This window comes from Pholcus phalangioides, unplaced genomic scaffold (assembly GCF_987345545.1).
Source record: "Pholcus phalangioides strain wild (caught in Gottingen) unplaced genomic scaffold, Ppha-v1.0 ptg000022l_1, whole genome shotgun sequence".
NCBI lineage: Eukaryota > Metazoa > Arthropoda > Arachnida > Araneae > Pholcidae > Pholcus > Pholcus phalangioides.
The window spans coordinates 25,348,096-25,370,100 of record NW_028301615.1 but is presented as its reverse complement, the minus strand read 5'-3'; the positions used below and the strand labels follow the sequence as shown (position 1 = coordinate 25,370,100).

Sequence of the window (22,005 nt, the reverse complement as noted above, 5' to 3'; positions counted from 1 at the left end):
GTTTTTCGCAAAAAAAGGCAGATTTTTTTTCAAACACCGCTTGTTCAAGTGTCTTTAAACATTGTATTTCTCTCAACACTGAGGTGTTACATACTTTGGCATAATTTTTTTTAAAATTAAAATGCCGAGAAGAAATTTTGTGGCACAAGATATGGGTAAATTTTGGTTATTTTTGCAAAAGGTTCCATGTTGTTGAAGTTAATATTCGAAAACAAATAACAACTAAAATCGTAAAAGCTCTCGTTCAATTGTATAAATATATCCAAAGAATTTGAGAAAAAAAAATCGAGTTCCTAAAGTGAATAGTAAATTTTTAAATGATTTTTAAAAACGGGGTTGTTTCTCATAGGAAAGCATGGGAAGCCACTGTTTGTTTGGGCTTACTTGGTCCGTTTAATAGAGCGATCACTGGCTTCATCTGACAACCCAGATTCCCCATGCTTTCTCAACGGAGGCGCTGGTCGCGTCACCTCCTGTTATTCTTTCCTCCATGTCTCATAGCCCCCTGGCTTTCGAAAATACACTAAAAATGGCACATGTTCTTTGCACCCCCCCCCCCCCCGGAAAAAGTTTAAATGACTGTCCTCAAGGGCGGCAAAATTTTATAGCCCATCATGAATCCGTCTCTGCCCAGAGAGGGAGGGACTAGGTCAGTGGGTGGCCTACAGAGTTTGCAAGCACGTGAGGGAGCAAAAGAGTGACCTATAACGTATGCGAGCACGTGAGTGAGCAAAAGAGTGACCTACAGAGTGTGAACATCAGAGTGACCTAGAGAGTGTGTGAACATCAGAGTGACCTAGAGAGTGTGTGAACATCAGAGTGACCTAGAGAGTGTGTGAACATCAGAGTGACCTAGAGACTGTGTGAGCATGAGTGTGAACACTCTAGGGAGTACTGAGAAATTTAATTTTCTGGATGTTGAAAAATGCCGAAACTGATATTTGGAAAGGAAAGTGATTCGTCTCCTCCGGGAATCGAACCCTGGTCCCCTTGCATATACCGGGCAAGTGCGCTAACCAATACACCAGAGACACTCGTTCCAATTTCTTCCCGTGTGTCTCTGGTGTATTGGTTAGCGCACTTCCCCGGTACGCACTGATTTGTTACACGTCTGTAAATTATTATTTGGCCGTGAAAGAGGGGTGACCGCATCCGAGGGGATGTCCGTTAAGAGGAATTATATATGTGTCAGTTTGCTTGCAAATGGAGAATACGAATCTGTCTTCCCGAAGTTCGTCTCAGCATCCAGAAAGTCTCTTTTCTTGTGTAATCTAGATCTTATTGTGCCACTTCCAAGCAATCTGGCTCGGTCCGGATGAAAAACCATTTTTCCGGATATAGTTGGTGGCAGGGCCGCAACTCGGAGGGAGTAGGTGGATCTGGTGCCCGGACGCCGGACCAGAGAGGGCACAAATTTCATCCCTTAACCTCTCTGTCAACATTACGGGGGGGGGGCAGTGCCGTCTTAACATGTGGGCCCACCCGGGCGCGGCCCGGGGGCCTCAAGAGAAGAGGGGCATCACAAAAATGAGATACGGTTGAAATTTTCTAGAATTTACCAGGTAGGGCCTCAGAAAAACCACTTGGCCCGGGGGCCCGTGATGCTCTTAAGACGGCCCTGGGGGGGGGGGTGATATTCGTGCTTGCCTCGGCTGAGCAAGCATCTAGTTGCGGCCCTGGCTGGTGGTTATTCCAGTGTGACTGGACTGTGTGTGTGTATAATCATATTTATCAATTTTACAGCTTAAAATATCCGTAACTCTCTGGAGCTCTTGTCTCACGACCGACATACAGGGTGGTCGGAAATAATGTCGTCGATATGCGAGCCTCTATAGCGGCTGCAAAAATCAAATAACGTGAATGAAATTCGAGGTATAGGTGTTTCCAAGTATGTGCTTGAGAGTGAGAAGAGGAGCAAAACTGTTGCTCTCGTGGCTACGGTTACAGCAACAAAATTTCGAAGCATCCAAATGGTAAGGGGCCGTTCAAGTATTACGTCATCATCGATGGGGGGGGGGGGGTTCCTATTTGCTGACTTTTGTTGACATCAACCACCCTTTATGAAAATATGAGTTAGGATTCGGAGGGGCAGAGCTGATGACGAAATTTTTCTGACAAGGGGGGGGGGGGGTCAAAAATGGCTAAAAAATTTGCTTAAAAATTTGCTGGGGGCCCACTTGAACGGCCCCTAACGCTCCCTTCTATGAATTGCAAAATGATAGGCGGCGCGGTAATAAACCATGAGTGGTACTAAAACGGTACCCGTAGTACCATAACCCGGCGCAGGAAGCATAAAGAAGAATATCTCAGCAAGAAGTTGGCACGCTAACAGTCGAGTGCTTCCACAAATCTGCAAGTTCTCCTCCGAGTGGTTAGCGCATCAACCCCTTGCTGAGATCTTTGTCTGCTTCCTGTGCTTGGGTTTATAGTACTGTACTACTGGTACCGTTTTAACGTCACTCATGTTTTTTTACTGTGCCGATCATTGAGCGATGCAGAAAATAGAGCGTTGCCATTTGGATTCTTCGAAATTTTATGGCTATAACCACCCTAGTGGGCTGGGGGCCCACTAAGGTGGAATTGACAGGGTTCTAGCCCGGACTGACTCTTACCTTTTTTTTTGCTTCACACCATAAATTCACTATAGAAGGGGGCCTGTTTTAACCTCTCTTAGGAGCCCCCGTCAAAGATAAGAGTCCTGGGGCATTGGTGTAGGATGTGGGAGGGGCATGGCCGTAACCATAACCGCGAGAGCTAGAGTTTTATTTTCTTCCCATTCTCAACTCGGAAACACCAATATCTCGAATTTTATTCGTTACAACTGATTTTTTTGCGGCCGCTAGGGGCTCGTATAACGACAAAGTTATTTTATGACCACCCTGTATGCCACACTATGATCATTTCGCGCTACCAGAGTCTGTGGGGCAACTGCCCCGAGAGACAAATTTCACAAGGGAAAAAATACCGCCATTCATTGAATTTTACAGTGATGGGGGGGGGGACGGACAAAATCATGCTTTCTCTACCTCACAAAAATCACATATTAGTTATGGTCCTGGGCAGAACCTACAGTTTGGAGCTGATTCCAAACGGTCGCATCGAGTCGACCGTGCTGCATCTGGGGTTCGAACCACCCGACTCAATTCACTGTTGTTGTTCAGCAAGCATCTTCAACCTGTTGCTCGCGAGCAACACGGTGCTCCCTGAAGCACCCAGAGTGCTCGATGCTCGTGTCAAATTTAGCGCTCTCGAGCACTTGATCAACGTCCCTATCAAGTACTTTGTTCAAATTATACATTCAAGGATTGCTTTTTCATGCATACGTATGGTCAAAAACGTCGTAAGGGTGCTCTTCTTTTTTGATGATGGGCACAGCCAGTGCTCGCGACTAGGAAAAGGCTGAAGTCCTCTATTGTTGAGTCATTCATGTGTTGAATCGGCCGTGACTCAACGCATTGAGATCGATGGTCGGACCCAGAATCATATTTTTCGTGTCTCCCGCACTGTGGTCAGAACTTTTTTTCCGAGGTGCTCCCAGTCTCCTTGACCCTGTTAAATCTAACTAGAACTGTAGCTCAGATTTTTCATCATATGATTTTGTTTCCCTCCGCTCCGAAATTGTTTATGTTCAACTAAATACCAACAAAGGTTCGCAATTCGTTTTTTCCCCCACTCTCTAGAAAGTATAAAATATCTATCGCGATACAAGATTTTCATGTAATATAACACTCACACATTTTCCGGTAATTTTTTTTAAGGCGTTGTTATACATTTCTTTTAGCATTTTACGGCGCCGTCACAAATATACAAAAATTATTTTCATGTCTTTAATTAGATTAAAAAATTAATAAATTGAATTTGTAGCTCGTGATTTATGCTTATGCATTTAAATTCGTGAATGTTTGAAGGGGCAAAAAAATTGAGATTTAGGATGACCTGATCCTGAGTTCGGGCTCCGTCAAGGGCGTGGAGATTTTGTAGTTGTGAAACGGTCCTCTGGGCTGGGCAATCGTTTTTCAAGGGATTTCGTGTCTCCAAGAGCGGAGAACTTATTTAATTTTCTTTTTTTAAACATTTTAATAAGCCATGAGCCATGAGGAGGCAAGAACAAAAAAATGAGAAAAAAAGTTTAAAAGTTCCTACCATATGCAATGCATGTTTCCATGCAGAGAAAGTGCCGAAAATTGGAAATCGTCAAATTGGTATATGTAGTGAAAGACATCACTCTACCCATGTTAATACAACAGATTCGGGAAACTGGCGGAATGAAGATATATCAATGAAGGAAAATTCATCTCTTCTGTGAGGGTAAAGAGGAATTTTCCTTTCCTGGAAACGCAGAAATCTCTTCAATCAGCCAGTTTCCCAAATCTGTTGCACATTGGTATATACAGTATATTGAGTGAGGGAAAAACCATGCAGCTTGCATCGATGCAATTTGCATTATATGTAAATCAACATCATATGGAAGGCAAGGGTCTCTGCACTAGGACTTCTAGCATACTTCCTGTATACTCATTTTTTCAATATTGATGGATCGGACACATCCTGCTTCACATCTCATATCACAGCGTTCTTGAACAAGGATGGGTGTATCCAGAAATTTACTTATTTTCCAAGAATTACAAGACTAATGTGATTAAAAAAACAAATTGAGAAATCTGATATAAAAATTGTAAGTGAACAATGTTCGTAGTTAATCTTACCATTGTCTTTGTGTAGACGATTGCGCAGTAATCTTGTCTAGAATCCGGAGTTTAATTAGTCAATCTAGAAGATAACCTAATTGATTATCAGATAAGTAATTGCGCCAGTAATCTGGAATCAATCGAGTAGTGATGATCATTCTTGCGATGCCCATATATTGTAGACATCTTACTTCAAATACCTCAATGACGTTTCTCTGAACTGCATAGAAAAAAACTGGAGCTTTTCAAACTTTTTGCCACAGCAGCTCCTCTGGGCTTCTAAAATCTGCAATCAGCTACCTGTAGCTCAGAAAATTTCTCGCTCCTCTCTATGTTTCTACCACAACAGGGCTTGAAAATTATGACTTTATAACAAGTTTGACATTATGTGAAATCTTTATATCCAATCAGATTCATCAAATGTATCAAATTCTTATGTATAACATGCAAGATTTGCTCATACTGAAAAAATTTCTCTCTGGCGCTAATCAGGGAAGGCACAAATTTGGACCCCAAAGCAGAATATAGCAAAACATATGACATAACGTCACAGAACAATCAGTACTGCTGTAGAAATATTCCAGGAAGAATTTTAAGGCAAAAGAACTTTTTTAAAAAATCACTATTATATGGCAAGTTGGTCGGCTGAAAGGACTCATTGTATAACAACATAAAACACTTTTGTTTTGGGGACACTGGTGTGTGCATTACAACACCAATTGTATCTCTGTTCCCAGAGCTGAGCTCTTGTGCCAACACTTGGAAACTGTGCAGTCCGCCCCCATATGTACACATAGGAACCGAACATTGTCCTGGGGCGATTAGCATTTGAAGATTTACAGCCGATTACAGGAAATGCAGGGAAGTCAGTTGAAATGTATTGTTTTTTCTATAACTGAAAGATAAGGCACAAGAATGGTGTAAGTTCGGATGCGGCCACGTAACCGCATGGTTCACATGCTGGACCAGTGCCACCTTGTTTGTGTCATTCCCATACCACATTTTATAATTTTATAACTGTGCAGAATGGCTGATAGCAAAAAAAAAAAAAATTTTTTTGTTATTATATCTGATCTCTTTCCCCACCATTATCCCAGATAATCAAGGTTCGACTGCATTTCTGCCATCAATGAAAACCCAGTTTGTTAGTAATGTAGCTATCCTTCAATAAGTGTAATTTTTTATTAGATTTCCCCATGTATAATATGCAGTAGATACTCATTTCAAACATGTAAAATGTATAATATGTTTTGTGATTATCTGTGTTCACCTTCCCCCACCATTAGCATGGATAATCTAGGTTTTCTACTGTCTTTAACTCTTTCCCCCACATGTGGATCCTTGCAGGAGTTTTTTTGAGATGTTGGTGTTTTCACAGTGGTAATGGTTGCAAAAGCTTGATTTGTTGAAGGAGTTAATATGTATCAATGCTCACTGTTAAAAGACCATTCAAGTATTAAATCAGTATCGATAGGGGGCATGAGGGGGATTTCCTATTTGCTGACTTTTGATCATAAAGTGGAAGGGGGGAGGTTAGATGATGTCATCAACTATTGTTTATAAGAATATGAAATATTCTTAATGACATCTTACTCGGTACGCCAAAAACAAGAAAAACCTTTCGCTAGTTTGTGGGAACCTGATCTGACATTCTACCTATTGATAAGTCCCCTACAGAACCACTTCAGCGATCTCTAAATGTTTCGCGGATTCAAGCGGAAATGTGTCTAAACCGATTAAGTGCTCTGGAACTGGGCCCGCATCACTCAAGTGATTCATAATTAAGCCGCAGATCATTTAAGTAATCTGGGAATGTGCTGCGGGTAATTGAGTGATGTAGGATTGTACTGGGGGGCTGCTTGTCCTCTAAAATTGTGCCACATGTCACTCAAGGGATCTCAAAATGTGCCATAGATCGCTTAAGTGTTCTGAAATTGTGCCACTGGTCACTTAAGTGATTTGTAAATGCGCTGCTCAGTTCATTTTTATAAAATTAGGTTCGAGGAGGCCGGCTACATCAGATAACCCCTAAGGCCTGATCTGTTCTACCGGTGAAGGGTTTAGCATATATGGCTTAGAGAGGGTGGGTTGCAACGAATTTCTTAAAAAGAAATTTTGAATGCTTAGCCTTCAAATAGCATTAAAACTGACAAATTGATTATAATAACATATGAAGGTATTTTCTTTCAAAACTTCAATTTTGAAAAAAAAAAAATTTTAAAACTACATTTTTGATTGTCGGGGGGCCTGTATATCTCTGATCCTACAAATATGCGTTAGGAGGTAGCGCTGACAAAATTTTGCTGACGGGGGAATACAGACTTTTTTTTTGCTGAAGGTGGTTTAAAAATGGCTAAAAATTTGCTGACATAATACTTGAACAGCCCCCAATCAAAATCCAAGGTTCTGAACCCATAGCTTAATTAGTGTTGCAGTGAAAATCCTACATAACGATAACTGCCTATATAATAATATTAATGTTTGTTCCCTATGCACTTTTCATTATGTTAATACATTCCGTCTATAACGATAAATCCTTTATAACAATATATTTCTCCAGTCCCTATTTCACTTACTCTATACGGATCTTGTCTAGCACATGAGAATTTCTGGAGAGCTTCGAGGAAAGTTTATAGGTCTACTTTTGAGGTATTCAATTTGAAAGTTTTAAATTTATTTTTATCACAAGTTACACTCAAGCATTCATTATTTTATCCATGATGCCATCCATCTGTATTTGTTCAAGATCTTAATTTTTTATGATTCTATTCATTTCAGCTACAAACATGTCTGAATACTGGTTGATCTCTGCCCCAGGAGATAAAACTTGCCAGCAAACATGGGAGAAACTTTGCAATGTCACAAAACCGAATAACTTATCTCAAAACTACAAGTTTAGCATGCCCGATTTGAAGGTATAAAACAATTGGTTTGAAGTGAAAAAGTGGTATAATTCATGATTTTAATTGAGTTTTTTTTCCTGAGGAAAATGAGCAATTGTGATGAACGATGTGTATGTGAATTTTAAATTATTCTTTTCAGGTAGGCACTCTCGATCAACTTGTCGGATTATCTGATGATCTGGCGAAACTAGACACATTTGTGGAAGGGTGAGTATGGTAATTGGAATGCATATTAATCATAATCTGTTGATGTTTTTAGGCAGTTTTGTTTGTACAAAGTTTCTGGGCATTTTTTTTCTCATTTTCACGGAAAATAGTGGATTTATTTTTTAATACAGTGCATCAGGGCTTGATCAATTTCAGTTGTCAGTCACCTGGCGACTGAAAAATTGCTTCTGGCACCTAAACTTTTCCATCTCTTGATTGATAAATTAGAGTCTGAAGACACCACAACATTTTTGGAATTTATCTCAGTGTATGTACAACAACGAAAACAGACTCAAGTCCCATACAATTTTTAAAAGTATTGTTTCAGATTAGTGTTTTCCGTGGATTCCACTAAATTGTTTTCATTTACTACCACTGCATGAATGACATATTTTGTGCTGAGAAGTTGTAATTCATCACTTAAATTTTTTATGGTATGGAAATTATAAAAAAACAAAGATGTTGGGTTTTATAGAAGAGTGGTGTTGAAATTATAATTTGAAGAGAGACAAACATTTCCACAGTAAAGGGAAAGCCATATGTGTGTGAGGTATGCGGAAAAACTTTCTATTATTCATCGAGTTTGAAGAATGGAGAAAAATCACACTTTTGCTATTTTTGTGGTAAGGGATTTCTCTGTCTAAATATGAATTAGAGTGTCATACAGAAATCGCATTGCATTTGTATACATTGATCTTCTGATGCCAGGTGGGGTCTATGGAAAAAACAAGTCTGTTGTCCCCTAGCTTTAAAATGCACTCCCCCTCCCCCCCTGTTTGATAGAGGAAAAAATTGATAATATAAATTGAAGCCTGATAACTATAAAGTTGGAATCCCACAATGACTGGGTCCTGACGCAGGGTAAGATAATTAAGATAAAAGATAATAAAAAGTCTGTTGGGCATAAACTGCAAAATGATATCTGCAACCGCAGCCGGCATCAAGAAAAGACATACTTTTTTGGTAATTTCAAAAGAAGATGCTTGGTGGGGAGAAAAAATTAAGGGAGTGTACAATAGGTTCAGTATGTTAGCTGTAGGACAATTTCTTTTATCTTCACCTCTAGCAAATGAGCAGTCTTTCTTCGCTATACATTTCGAAATGTCTGAACGTTCCCTGTTGTTGGCTAGTTGTACCTCCCGTTCTATCATTATTCTATGGCTTTTGTATTGAAAGCCATAAAAATTATTGCTATCCTGAGTCCGATGCCTGGACCGTCATTGTGGGATCCCGGCTTCAACAAATTTTTCCCCATGTTATGATACTTATCTGTTCCCCCCAAAGCAGAATGTTTTGCGTTGTTCTGCAATGAGCCCTCGGCTGACTGGGAATGTTCTTTGGTAAAATTTCCCATAATAGTGTTTTCTACACCACTTTTCTTAAAATTCTTCCACATTGTTCTGCGCCAGCGCTGATTTTGGCATATTCTACTTTTTTTTTGTTCCTTGTAAAAGTGATAACAATACCCAAATGATAATATCCATGATTCTAATTGGCGGCGCTTACTATATTTTATGTTTGTTTTCATGTTTCTAGAGTGACAAGAAAACTTGCCGCTTATTTATTAGAAGTTTTGGACGATCAAAGAGACAAGGTTGAAGAAAATTTAGAAGTAAATGGAGGTAAGGTAAATATTTTTATCTCGTCAGTTGATTTTAAGCTGTAAAATTTTTCTTTCTTTTTGATTGTTCATTAGGTTTTTGCTTGTATTCTATGTTTGTTGATCACTCTAGCAAGTGTTACAATTGTTTTATGCTTGAAATTTTTTGCAATTTTTTGAAAATATGTCTTTTTTTTTTTTCCCCATCTCCAGTGTCAGTTTCCACTTATTTGACCAAGTTTACCTGGGATATGGCGAAATATCCAGTTCGACAGTCCCTGAGCAATATTGCTGATATTATCAGCAAGGTATGTAAACCTTACTGTGTATGTCTGAAATTTATGATACAGTTCTTGTTTTGGGTGAAATATTATTTTAGCTTACTTTCATAGTTCTTCACAAATAGTTTTGTGAATAGTTTGTTATAATTTTTTATTTCAACATTCCACAGTGCTGGATTGTAAGAGATGTTTCACTTTTTCTGTGATGTGACCAATTTTTAGTTTTCAATTGAGGTTAAAGATGGCGTTGAACTCACGTAAAGTGATTACACAATGTGATTTTATAATTCTTCTTACTGCATTTTACTGGCAAACTGTTTATGCTCAAGGCATATTTGCAATTACAAAAAGTGTCCAATAAGAATGTGTAGAACTCAGATATGCCATTCATGTTGCAAGAGGGTTGTATAGTTATTAAAATATTATCTATATTGTTAAAATCTTAGGTTTCAGTTATCCGAGGTAGGTCTGGTCTATATTAGCTCCAATAATCGGATTCTTGCTGTATGTGGTAGGATCCAAAAGTCTGGTGACTTGACTTAGAATATCTCCCCTAGACAAGTTTAAACTACTGACCCACAACCATCTTAAAGATAATTATTTTAGCTTGATGATACACATTTGCTAGCACTCATATAGCTTTTCTAAATTGCACAGGGTAATTGTTTTCTGGGAGTAGTTATAATTCTTGAAAGCCATCTTTTTCTAATCACTGGTGATGCTTAATTCTGTACAATCTTTTATCCCATCTTCTGACACAGAACAGCATTCCTGCAGATTTTGTTTTACCTTAAACTGCTCCCATTACAAATTGATGACGAACATAGTATGTTGCTGAATCATTTTTTGATCATTCGTGATACAGTGGTAAAAAAAGGGGGGGGGGAGTCCCCCTTGTAAATACAGAAAGCTATGTGTACAAATATTTGCAGAATTTAAGGGTTGTTTCAACTGATCAACCATATAGTCCAGTGTTTCCCCAAAATAGGCAATATCACCCTTTGGGGGGGGGGGGGGAGAAGAACGATAGAATCTGTAGGTTTAGTACAGGGTCCTATAGATTGGCTTGAGTTGGAGGTGATTAGAAGAAAAAAAAATTCAAAGAAGGGGGTGATGAAACTATATGTGGAGTTTAGGGAACTATGATATACTTTAGTATCATTGGGTAGGGACCATTGTAGAATGTATCATTGCCCATGATAAAAATGAATTCCTGAAAATGATTTTAGATGTCTAGATCAGTGTTTCCCCAAAGTGGGCAATAGGCAATGAAATGATCCATGGGGTCGTAGAAGATATGGCCTAGCTGCCAGGTCTCCAGAATTTCTACTCCATCTTCCAGAATCCTAGAAAAATGTCCCCAAATTTCTACCGTGATTGTAAAAAAATCCCTACTTCTTTGGGGGTAAAAATTATTCCAGAAGAGTTTACCTGGAAAAGATTCATTTTTAATGTCTGAAATGATGTCACAAGCATATAATTTCTCGCCTTGCATCAAATCACAAAAAAAAAATATATTTCATTATCTGGGAGAAAAAAAATTTCCAATCAGCTCAACCAGCATTAATTCTTTTGGCATCTAAAATTGGCAAGATGGCCTGTAGCTGCTTTAACTATAATCCTATTCCAGGCCTGGTGGTGATTTTTTTTTTTTTTGACATGATTTTATTTGAGAGTAGTAATGACAGGTAATTTGGCCTAATGATTGGTAACTTGAAGCAAATCTATGATAGTTTGCACGATGTCACATTTTTGTAAAGGGGAAGAACCCTATATATCATTTTACTAGAGTTAATGAAAAATCTCTACATTGATTTACGAAAATCCCTTATTTATATTTATGTGTATAGAGAATTTGGATCCGTGCTAAAATCTTCCTAATTCTCATTCTTTAAAGTTGGCAGCTGTGCTGTGGGTATTCTATAGGATCCTATGGACTGTCTTGAGTTTTGTGGAGGTTGTTGTGATGAGGGGAAAAAATTCCTGAAGAAAGGGGAACGATAAAATGTTTTTTGCATTATACCGGTTTAGATAATGATCTTTGTTTATTGTTCTACCTTTGCAAATAAATGTACATTCATTGCAGGAGTCTATTTATCATAAACAACCTTATATGGGCCAAAGTAGAAAATGAAATCTTTTAAACAGTACAACAAGTCTGTAATGGTACTTACTGTATGGTTTACTTGTTTTTTCACTGATTAAACAAAATTTTCTGGGACATTGTTTTGTGTGATGCTGGGAAAAACAGCATCACAACATCACTCACATTGTGAGTTATTGTAAGAGATGGCTTTCAGCTATGTTTTTAGAAAATGTGAAGCACTAGCAAGTGTATATCAATAACAATTGAGAAATAATATTCTTTTCTTCATGGATTTGCTTCGCGAGAAACTCCATGACCAATTGCCACCAACAAGTGGGGCTAAATTGCAAAATTTCATCCTTTGTTCCAAAACAAAATGTAAAACTTATCTTTTATTTTTATTGCCAGCAAGTTTCGCAGATAGATGCAGAGTTGAAAGCGAAAGCATCAGCTTACAATACCTTGAAAACTACTCTTCAAAACCTTGAAAGAAAAGCAACGTAAGTATGGGGCTTTAATTCAAAGACTTGTGAATGCATGTATTTGATAAGTTTAAGACCAAATTCTCTTATTTGATAGACCAAATTCTGTCATTGAGAGACTGTAGTTGTTGTAGGCTATCATAGTTTAATTATGCAAAGCGATGTAATGTTCCGTATGCAAATTGTTCTATAAAAGTATCAAAGTGATTCTGTGTAAAAACTGCTTTGATTATCCTGTGATTATTTTTCCTTCAAGAATGTATTCTATATATATATTTTTTTCTTTTGCAAATTAAGATCAGCTCTTACCTGTTTATATATTCAATTTTTCTTACTGTGAATTGCTTGCGTAAACTGTTTCAATTAAATAAGAGTGAAGGGAAGTTGATGGCACCCATCAAGATGAACAATATTATGATGGAATTTAGGGTTATATTCCACTCAGAGTAAAGAGTAACTTTGAAACACATTCAACGAGTACAAGTCATTAATTAGGTCCCTGTCTAATTAGCCCTCATGTACAGAAAATGACAGTGGTGCGACAAAAATGATCAAATGATGATTTCTGACAATGGAAACGCCCAACTTTTTATCTCTTGCTCCCAACACAACATGGAGTTGATGTCAACTTTCGCTTTTCTTTTCTTGTGTATTTCTTATTATTATGTCTCTCGCCCTCTCTCTGGGGAGAAATGTGTGCGAGTGTATGCTGACAACTCTCTAGTTGGAGGTTGTCTTATGTAATTCCCGTGCATTTTATTGACGCATTATTGAATCACCCTTCTTACAGAATTAAATGTTGAGTTTAAAAACACAGGTGTGTGTTTGAATTCATGGTATTGACCAGACATCTTTCTGTCCTGCTGTAGAAGTACCACATCAGAAAATGTATGACACACCTGTGGACTCCATATGGGATCTTGTTGTTGCTGTAAGCAAGATAGAAACAACATCGGGAGTCTATGAGAGGAAGTGCCGGTCTTTTTCATTCGATGTGTGAAAGTGTTAAATGATGCCACTTTGAGCATCTACTTGGAGTCTTTCTCTGATCTGAATGGGGATTCAATAATTTATAACTTCATTGGTTTTTTTCACTCTTTAAAGTCCAACTTGGGCATTTAAATTAACATTTTTTTATGACACTTTGAATGAAATGCGGCTCCAAGTTCCATTGTAAATTTTGTTCCTCTGTACTTATCCCTCTTATCTTGTTAACTTATTTTTAAACTAATAAACAAGTTTATAAACACCCTATGTTATATGCATGCGTGGAAAAATTAGCCATTGGTATGCTTGCCCCTTATAATTCTTACAAATCTTGAAAGGTCTCGAGAAAATTTTCATGGAAAAAACCTCTATTATTTCTTGATACTTTTAATAAGCATTTCATATTTTTTTTCTTGATAGACTAAGTTGTTTTGGGCTGAAATATTTATTTTGAATATTTTTCCTATTATGTGCAGAGGCAGTCTGCTAGTGAGATCTCTAGATGATGTTGTCAAAAAAGAGCATTTTGTGCTGGGGTCAGAGTTTTTGACTACCCTTTTAGTCGTCATTCCAAAGTAAGAAAATTTTCTTTCCCCCCCCCCCCCCAATTAAACTACAGTGGATCTCACTTATAACGTTTTTAAAAACCATCATGGAAAACAGTTAATGGGAAACCTCCATGGGTATTAATGAGAGTTGAGACCATGAAAATAAGTCATGCTAAATAGGAAAACGTAAGTGGGATCTACTGTAATTATTTGTCATAGAATCTGCAGATAAGATTTGAAAAAATTCTTATTTTGAGGAAAATTGACGGCTCAATAAGGAGATGGAATTAGCTGCACTTCAGTTTGGATGATCTCCACTATAAAACAGATACTTTGCACTTTAAACAGATACTTTCTACTAAATATACATTTTATAATGGTATAATAAATCCAACCGAGTTTTTGTGATGACTAATTGTCTTACTACTAATAGTTAATTATGGCACAACAAAAGCAAAATTTTTATTTATGGTTAATTAACAATAATTATGTAACAATTTGTTAAATCCAAGTTTTTGTAACAATAAATATCATTAATGGTAATCGTTTGGCATGAACTTAAAAGTGTTGATTAATTAATGATTAATTAACAATGCCACATGGATCTTCTGGAGTGGCAGGATCTTCTGTGAATCAGTGTAAAGATAATCATTTTTGTGACAGCTGTGGTTGCTCCCTACAGTCGCAGCTCCGTTTTGGCACGTTCATGGTTGGGGGACTACCCCCTTAGACCCCTCCAACTAGTAGTCTAATAAGTGCACATCTTACAGAACAACACAAGAATTGATATTAAACTTGATAATATATTATCAATTAATTATGATTATTAATGTAGTGTCAGGAACTAATCAGTTCATTTTGGTTAATTGATTAATTAAAAACTGGCTTTTACTGTTTGGAGTAAACTAATTATAGTAGTTAATTAATTCATTAGCTAATTATTGGATTATAATAATGAAATAATTATAAACAGCAGACTCTTAATTTGGTTGTTGTTAAATTTTAAAGGGATGGAATTCAGGGTATCAAAAAACATGATTTCTATTTAAAAAAATCAAAAATCTGATTTTTTAAATTTAAATCAGATTTTTTTTATTAAAATGAACTGACTGCTTATTAGTTAAAACAAATCTTGTTAAAAATTAAGAATGCATATTTTCATATCACTCAACTGCTTTTATCTCCTAATCGCTCAAATTTAATTAATCATTAATGAATAAACTATAAGCAAAAAATATGAACATCAAAAATCTGTTGTATATGTGTAACATGAAAAGTCATTGAGCTGAAATTATCTTCATGTAATAACATTGTTTTTTTTTATAGAGAAAAGTGTTTTTATTCATGAGCTCCCTCTCCCATTAAAGTGAATGAGTGGTGGCAACTCAGTATCACACATATGATGCAGCCATTCAGTGCATTCACACCAAAGAGGCAGTTTTATGAGGCAGTGCATTCACAACCAAAGTGCCATTGTACAACCAAAGTACATCTGCACAACCAAAGGGCCATTCAGCATCAACTAAACAAAACAAATTCTATTGACAAGATTGTCTCTTGCACAATTAATGGATGTGCTTCCGACTTGTATGATGTTGCTCAATGGTTTGCAAATTTTTCTTTCACAGATTTAATGAGTTTTGGTAAAAAAAAGAGCAAACTCATAATTTTAATATGAAAAGTAAAGTTGAAAGGCCAATCATATTTATGTTGGTACAATATCTATTATTATTTTGAATCAGAAATTAGGGCAAGGCTTTATACAGAAAACTATTCCCCTGTTTTTTAATCATGGGAAGCCTAGTGCCACATTGCAATGCACTGCATATAGTGCAGTTTAGCTCCTTATATTTTTTTGTTTTCCATGCACAAAATCTAGAAATAGGGCAGCTTTCTTTCTGCACTGCTTCTAGGATTTAAGTTCGTCTGTATTTACCTCAAAGATCTTCTATACTTTTAATCACAAACCATACCAGGTCACATTTACTTCAATACCATTGAATTTATGTAAAGAAAAAATGAAATTTAAATTTTGTGATTCAAATCAATGATTTTTAAAAAAAAGTTGTGATTTAAATCGGCATATCTGATGGAATTAACTGCATTTTAGTTTGGATGATATCTACTATAAAACAGGTGAAGTGCAAAGTATCTGTTTTAAAATACAAAGTAACAAATTATAGTTCCATGTACCAAGTGCAAAGCATTCAAATTAAAGTATGCTTAATATTACCCTCTCAATAATTTTTTGAAAGTTTTTTTGAAATTTTTAGTTATTTATTTAAATTTGTAATTTTCAAATTTTTATGTTTCAGATCATCTGCTAAAGAATGGGAAAGCAATTATGAAAACTTGAGCAACCATGTTGTGCCTAGGTCAAGCATGTGAGTATCATTTATGATGCCATGATTGGCTGTTTGCCTTTTGTAAATACTTGGATCAACATTCCAATGTTCATTTAGTGATATTATGTGCATGTGTGTGTAGTGTAAAAGTGCAAAGAATCACTCTTTGTTTTTATTATGTGATATTTTGATCTATGTTAGAACCTCCCTTATACGAAATAACTACTGAACCCCAGTATTTGTTAAGAGCTGTAAAACACTAAAATGAGAGGCTTTGAAGCATTAAGTGGCTAAATATTGTAAAAAATATATATATATATACAGGGTGATTATAAAAAAAACTATCCCGACATATGGGCCCCTACCGTTCACAGAAACTGAATGAAATTTTGGCATAAGGTATTTTGATGTATGCGCTCAAGAATGATATGGAAAACAACAGTGTCACTCTAACAGTTACGGTTACAGTGAGAAAATTTCGAAAATATCAAATGGCAACACCAAGTTTTTTGTATTGGAATGTGATCTCCTGATGTAACAAAAGGTATAACAAATGGTGTGAAGATCACCACAGAACAGGTTACTGCAGAAAGTCCCCCCCCCCCCCCCACACCACTGACCACACAACAACTACAACCTCTTAACCAGACATTTGGGGGAGAAACATGTTGAATGAGCAAAAATATTCAAATACTCTCTCTCAGGCCACATGTAACTTTGAATATCCTCCGTATAAAAAATATTTTGGTGGCTCCAGATATTGAAGGTATTTTAAAAATCAGGGTGGTTGAAGCAATTTACACTATTTTATAAAAAAAATAAAACTTCATTTAGAATTAGATTTGATGATCATTATCTTAATTCTAGCTCATTTGTGATTGGCTGAGTGAAATTTGTATTTTCAGCAAAATCTATGAAGATCATGAGCACTGCCTTTATAATGTGACCATAATAAAGATGCAAATGGACAAAAGTAAAAAAGACGAGGATCCCATACCTAAATTTAAAGAAGCAGCTCGGAATTGCAGGTGAGTGTTTTTCTGATTTTCCATTCTTATCATTTTTTCTCGTGTTTTGATATTTTTTAATTTGAATTCTCAGTCAACACTATTGTCTGTAGCATAGTGGTGTGTATTCCGTCACATGAGATAAAATCCAATTAAACTATTATTGCATAAGTGGTACTCTTAAATTCTTATTTGAAGTAGTTTAAAAAATTATGACGACATCTGATTCCAATCAATTTTTACAGGTTTATCGTAAGGGATTTTGAATACAGTGAAGAAAAGTTGTCTGCTGGTAAAACTGCTCTCACTAAACTCAAAGCTGACAAAACTAAGCAGCTCGTGAGCCACCTTTTGTCATTCATTCATTGTTAATTAAAAGTTATACTGGAGTTTATTTCTTATTATTAAATGGTTTGTTTGTATTGTTTATCCTTGATAATACGCAAAGCTTATCAGTTTCAGTATTCAATTTCCTAAGCATTGTTATTTAATATTTATATCATGTGCAGATTTTATGTTCAACTTTATGTGTTTGGCGGAAAGTTATCAAAAATATGCAGGTATATAGGTAGCACGGGGTATGGCATTTTACTGGCGAGCCGTTGATCCTAGAGGCATACTTCCAGTAGAAATAGAATCTAAATAATGTGTAGTACTCAGATATGTCATTCATGTTGTGTAGTTAACATAAAAAAATTTATTTTTAACATGGACTCCCGGTACTCAAAAACCCAATTAGGAAGTTGTTGTCTTGTCTCTCGATGCCGCTAAAAAAATTCCATGTTTCTGAGTGCAATTTTCGCTGAGATAGTCAAATTCAAAAAACGGTACTGTTGGGGGGGGGGAAACAGCATTAATTGCAGGTAAAACAGTTTTCCTGCATTTATTGCAGTTTTTCCTCCATTTTTCGAATTCAAATGTCTCAGTGAATATTACCTTTAAAAACTGGAATTTTTTTAATGGGAACCTGGCGAGACAGGGCAACAACTTTCTAATTAGGTTTTTTAGTGCAGGGCTGTGACTAGGATTTTTGCTGCCCACACCTTTAAAATTTGTCAATTTTATACGTGTTCTTTGTTCCCACCTAAAAACTTGCTGCCTGGGGCAATTCCCTCTATCTGCCCCCCCCCCTTTAATTCTGGCCCTGGTTTCCATGTTGAAAGTAAATATTTTAATAACTATACAACCCCTGGCAACATGAATGACATATCTGAGTACCACATGTTATTTGGATACTTTTTCTAATTGGAAGTATGCCTCTCTTGGATGAACGGTTCGTCAGTGAAATGACATATGCTCGGTCAATCCAAGTTAAACTGTATTCAGTTTGCATTCACAGGCTACATGCTTCAGAATTTTCAACATAATGTTCCATACTTTGAATTTATAACAAAAATTTAATGTTGTAGAGTCTTCTTTTCCGATGGTTGAAATTGAACTTTGGCGAGGCATTTCATGCATGGATTCATGTTAAAGACCTTCGAGTATTTGTTGAGTCAGTTTTGAGGTGAGTTTTAATTTTTTTTCAATAATTAATTATTTTTAATCAAACGGTGGATTTCATAATGAAAGTTTAGATTTTAAAGGGAAGGTCAAGGCTTTATGAAGGTCATCTGAATAATATTGCCTATAAGGCTCCTGTTGAAACTATATCACCTTTCCTGTTCTGATTTGGATCATATAAAGTTGACACTCGTTATAAGGACCTCCTTTTTTTTCATTGAAAGGGGACATTGTATTAGGAGGTCATTATATCGTTTTTAGAAAATCTTAAAACTTAGCTTCTTCACTTTTTCCAACTATTTTGGAATATCCCTTCCCATGATTCACCGTACAAAGAAGGAAACCCCAACTCTTCTGCTTTCATAATTGAATAACGGTTTTTAATTATGGTGAACAAAGTACTCTTTGGAATATTCAATGTGATTCAGCTGTTTTGCCTTTACGACATCAACTTCTGCCAAGTGTTTCAATTTTAGATCTAAAGATATAGTGCATCATTTATTTAATACAATCCATGTCAAATAATTCGTTTTCAGAATGAAAACATAAGTTCACTTGCTTGTATATTCTCTCATTGAGAAATTATAAAAAATTGTGAAAAATCAGTGAGCTAACGTGTGAGAAAATAAAACAGAATGGTAAGCGGGGAGGGAAAAGAAACACCAGCACCATCCAGTCGAATTGCGTGAGCATAGTGTACGTATTACTGGGAGTATGTGATTTGTGCCATTTAGGGGAAATGCAAAAAACAATGGCAAAAAGGAAAAAATATAAAGTATTAGTTATGATACAATATGCAAGAGGATTGGCAACTCTCACAAGTGTTTCCTGGGGGTGGGAGGAACTTGAAGCATGGGAGGGGATAAAGTTTCTGTCACAGCCAGAATGAATGTGCACCTACAATATGAAAACCTTTAGCTTATTTTTGTCTACAGGTATGGCCTACCAGTGAATTTCCAAGCAATGCTACTCCAGCCAAACAAATCACCAAAGAAACTTCGAGAGGTTCTCAATAAGTTGTACAGCCATTTGGATACTAGTATTGCAGCTGGCCCAGTTGATGTGAGTAGTTGTACACAATATTATTAATTCTGGGCTGGAACAATTCTCTTGCCACCCAACTAAATGAATTACATATGCATTGAGATTTTTTTGTGTGTTTAACTGATAAATTTCGGTCTGAAATCAATTAAGGTATTACTGTTTACTATACGGTAATTACTGATGAGGTTACCACATTTTCTAGTCTTAAAATATTAATACCCAACACTGACCACACTTCATCAGACAAAAATGAGATATTGAACGTATAACTGCCAATGGTTTCTTGTCATTTCCACAATCAATACAAAATTTCACCAAGTAAAAATCACTGATTTGTGATCAAAAATAGGAGAAATGACTGACTTGAGTATTCCTAACATCCCAGACCAGGGAGTGCACAAACGTATCAGTTTTCAGTACAAATATGCAAGATGGTTACTGCTGTTGTGCTTCAAACTGGTGTAGGTTATTTATTATGTTGAATTTCTTAGGAGCAAAGCATGGTATTTCGATCAAGAAAATGATCCTAAATAACGTTTTGTTTTACTTTTTCTTATGTTAAAAGATGTAGCATAATGAAATCAGGAAATATTAAGTCGGGGGATGTTGCTCTGAGGGCCATTGCCATGGGATATTTTGTAAATGGGTTCTGTCGACCCATGGGAAAGTTGTCCCCTAAACTCTGTATAATGTATCTTTTGCCAATACTGATTTTCTAGTTGCCATGGTGACCTGGCACCTAAGATTTGTTCAACCCTGCTATAATCAAATACAAAAAATATCTTTAACATTAGATAATCACTCTCGTTATAACAGACTTTTGCTCACTCAATCTGTATAAGTTTGTGCTATAAATATTTTCAAACTTCTGAAATTTTGATTTATATTTTGAATAGGATATTCCCGGTCTGAACATCGGACAGCAAGAGTATTATCCATACGTATACTTCAAAATCAACATAGATATGCTCGACACAAGTATCCGCAGAAATTGATTGTGTCACGTGTTAGTCATTGATCAGATACTTTGTATCGTTGTATTTCAGCTGCCATTTGTTGCATTCCATTTATCGGAGCTATAATTTAGCGTCAAAAATAGTCGGAAATGTGTTTTGTTTTTTAAAATTCAATTATATTCATATATATATTTATATATATACAGAACTGAAAAATTTAAAAAAAAGTGTATGGCTGTCGTCATCGCATAAATGCCTGGTGATGACCATAAGTATATGGGAAATTCTTGATTTTTTTTCTCTGTCTTGACAGTTGATGATATCATTAATCAAGAAATATCAATGTGAACCAGGTTATAGCGGTGGCGGCAATAAATTATTCCAGTTTGTACATGTTCCTTTGTGCATGTGTCAATGTAAGAAATAGAAATATATATTAATGTAATCAAGAATATATATATTGTGTCATAGGATGTTTTGTTAGATAATTGTGTTAAAATATTTGTTATACATATATATGGAGATTTTTTCGTGGTGTTCACGTGTATGCTTCAAGTCATATCGAGAATCAAGCAATGCACAAAACTGATTCAGTCAGATGTTTTCCTGTGGTGAGATTAGTTCGAAGTATGTTGGTATCTGCACTTTACGAAGAATAAGTTTTACTCATGATTGTGAAAAATTCAGGTTTTGTTGAGAATGCTCTTAAGACATCGGAGCAATCAGTGTGAAATAAATTCTATCTAACACAGCACTAATTTCATATCTCATTCTGTTAAATCTGGGATTTTGATTATCAATGTTAATTTTTTTTCAGTTTTCTTGGATGAAGCATGGAAGTGGGATTCGTGACAATAATCAACATAAATTTATTGAATAGTAATACATATAAATACTCCAGAATTGTTTTTTGTGTGAACAAGTTGATTTTAAAATGTTTTTATTAAGAATAATTGATGTAAATATGATATGTTGGTCAATAAAAAAATGTTTATATGTATTCGCGGAAATACTTTTTGAATGAATATAAATTATTGGTGGAAAAGAACAGTTTTCTGTTGAAGGAGTAAACAAATGCATTGGGAAACAAAATGCTTTTTAACTGCCTTCTAGATTTATCCAGGGTTCAAGGGTGAAAAAAAATGTTTTTGCTTATTTTTTTTGAGATTTTCTAAACATAACAGCACAAGTGTGTTGTTAAAAAATGCCAGTAGAAGCTGTTAAGGTGAGCTTTTGAGGTAAAAAACGATACCATAATTCTCTATATATAATCTGTAGATTTTGCTACTTGGAGGAAAAATATCATTGTATAGCAGCCGACTGCAACATATAATCCATGTAAAAATTGCATTCATCGACATGAAATCT

General features: G+C 36.0%; 1 protein-coding gene across 2 annotated transcripts; it reads left to right on the top strand.

Moving 5' to 3' along the window:
• Positions 1 to 3,518: 3,518 nt before the first annotated feature.
• Vha44 (V-type proton ATPase subunit Vha44) lies at positions 3,519 to 21,637 on the top strand. 2 transcript variants are annotated; one of them, XM_089249469.1, is made up of 13 exons: positions 3,519 to 3,648; positions 7,467 to 7,603; positions 7,731 to 7,798; positions 9,335 to 9,420; positions 9,612 to 9,706; positions 12,174 to 12,265; positions 13,711 to 13,809; positions 16,098 to 16,166; positions 17,033 to 17,155; positions 17,380 to 17,473; positions 18,544 to 18,641; positions 19,573 to 19,699; positions 20,578 to 21,637. In XM_089249469.1, the coding sequence occupies exons 2-13, from the start codon at positions 7,475 to 7,477 to the stop codon at positions 20,674 to 20,676; spliced, it is 1,179 nt and encodes a 392-aa protein (XP_089105595.1). In that variant the 5' UTR covers positions 3,519 to 3,648; positions 7,467 to 7,474; the 3' UTR covers positions 20,677 to 21,637. The 2 variants fall into 2 exon arrangements, with proteins under 2 accessions (XP_089105595.1, XP_089105596.1); XM_089249470.1 differs by lacking the exon at positions 3,519 to 3,648 and adding an exon at positions 3,677 to 3,743.
• The last annotated feature ends 368 nt before the right edge of the window (positions 21,638 to 22,005 follow it).

What these genes read in the sequence shown, in the direction of transcription:
- Vha44 (XM_089249469.1), top strand. Translation starts at nt 7,475, where the DNA reads ATGTCTGAATACTGGTTGATCTCTGCCCCAGGAGATAAAACTTGCCAG. An exon ending in TTAGCATGCCCGATTTGAAG is followed by an intron (nt 7,604 to 7,730) that starts GTATAAAACAAT and finishes TATTCTTTTCAG; the next exon opens with GTAGGCACTCTCGATCAACT. An exon ending in CTAGACACATTTGTGGAAGG is followed by an intron (nt 7,799 to 9,334) that starts GTGAGTATGGTA and finishes TCATGTTTCTAG; the next exon opens with AGTGACAAGAAAACTTGCCG.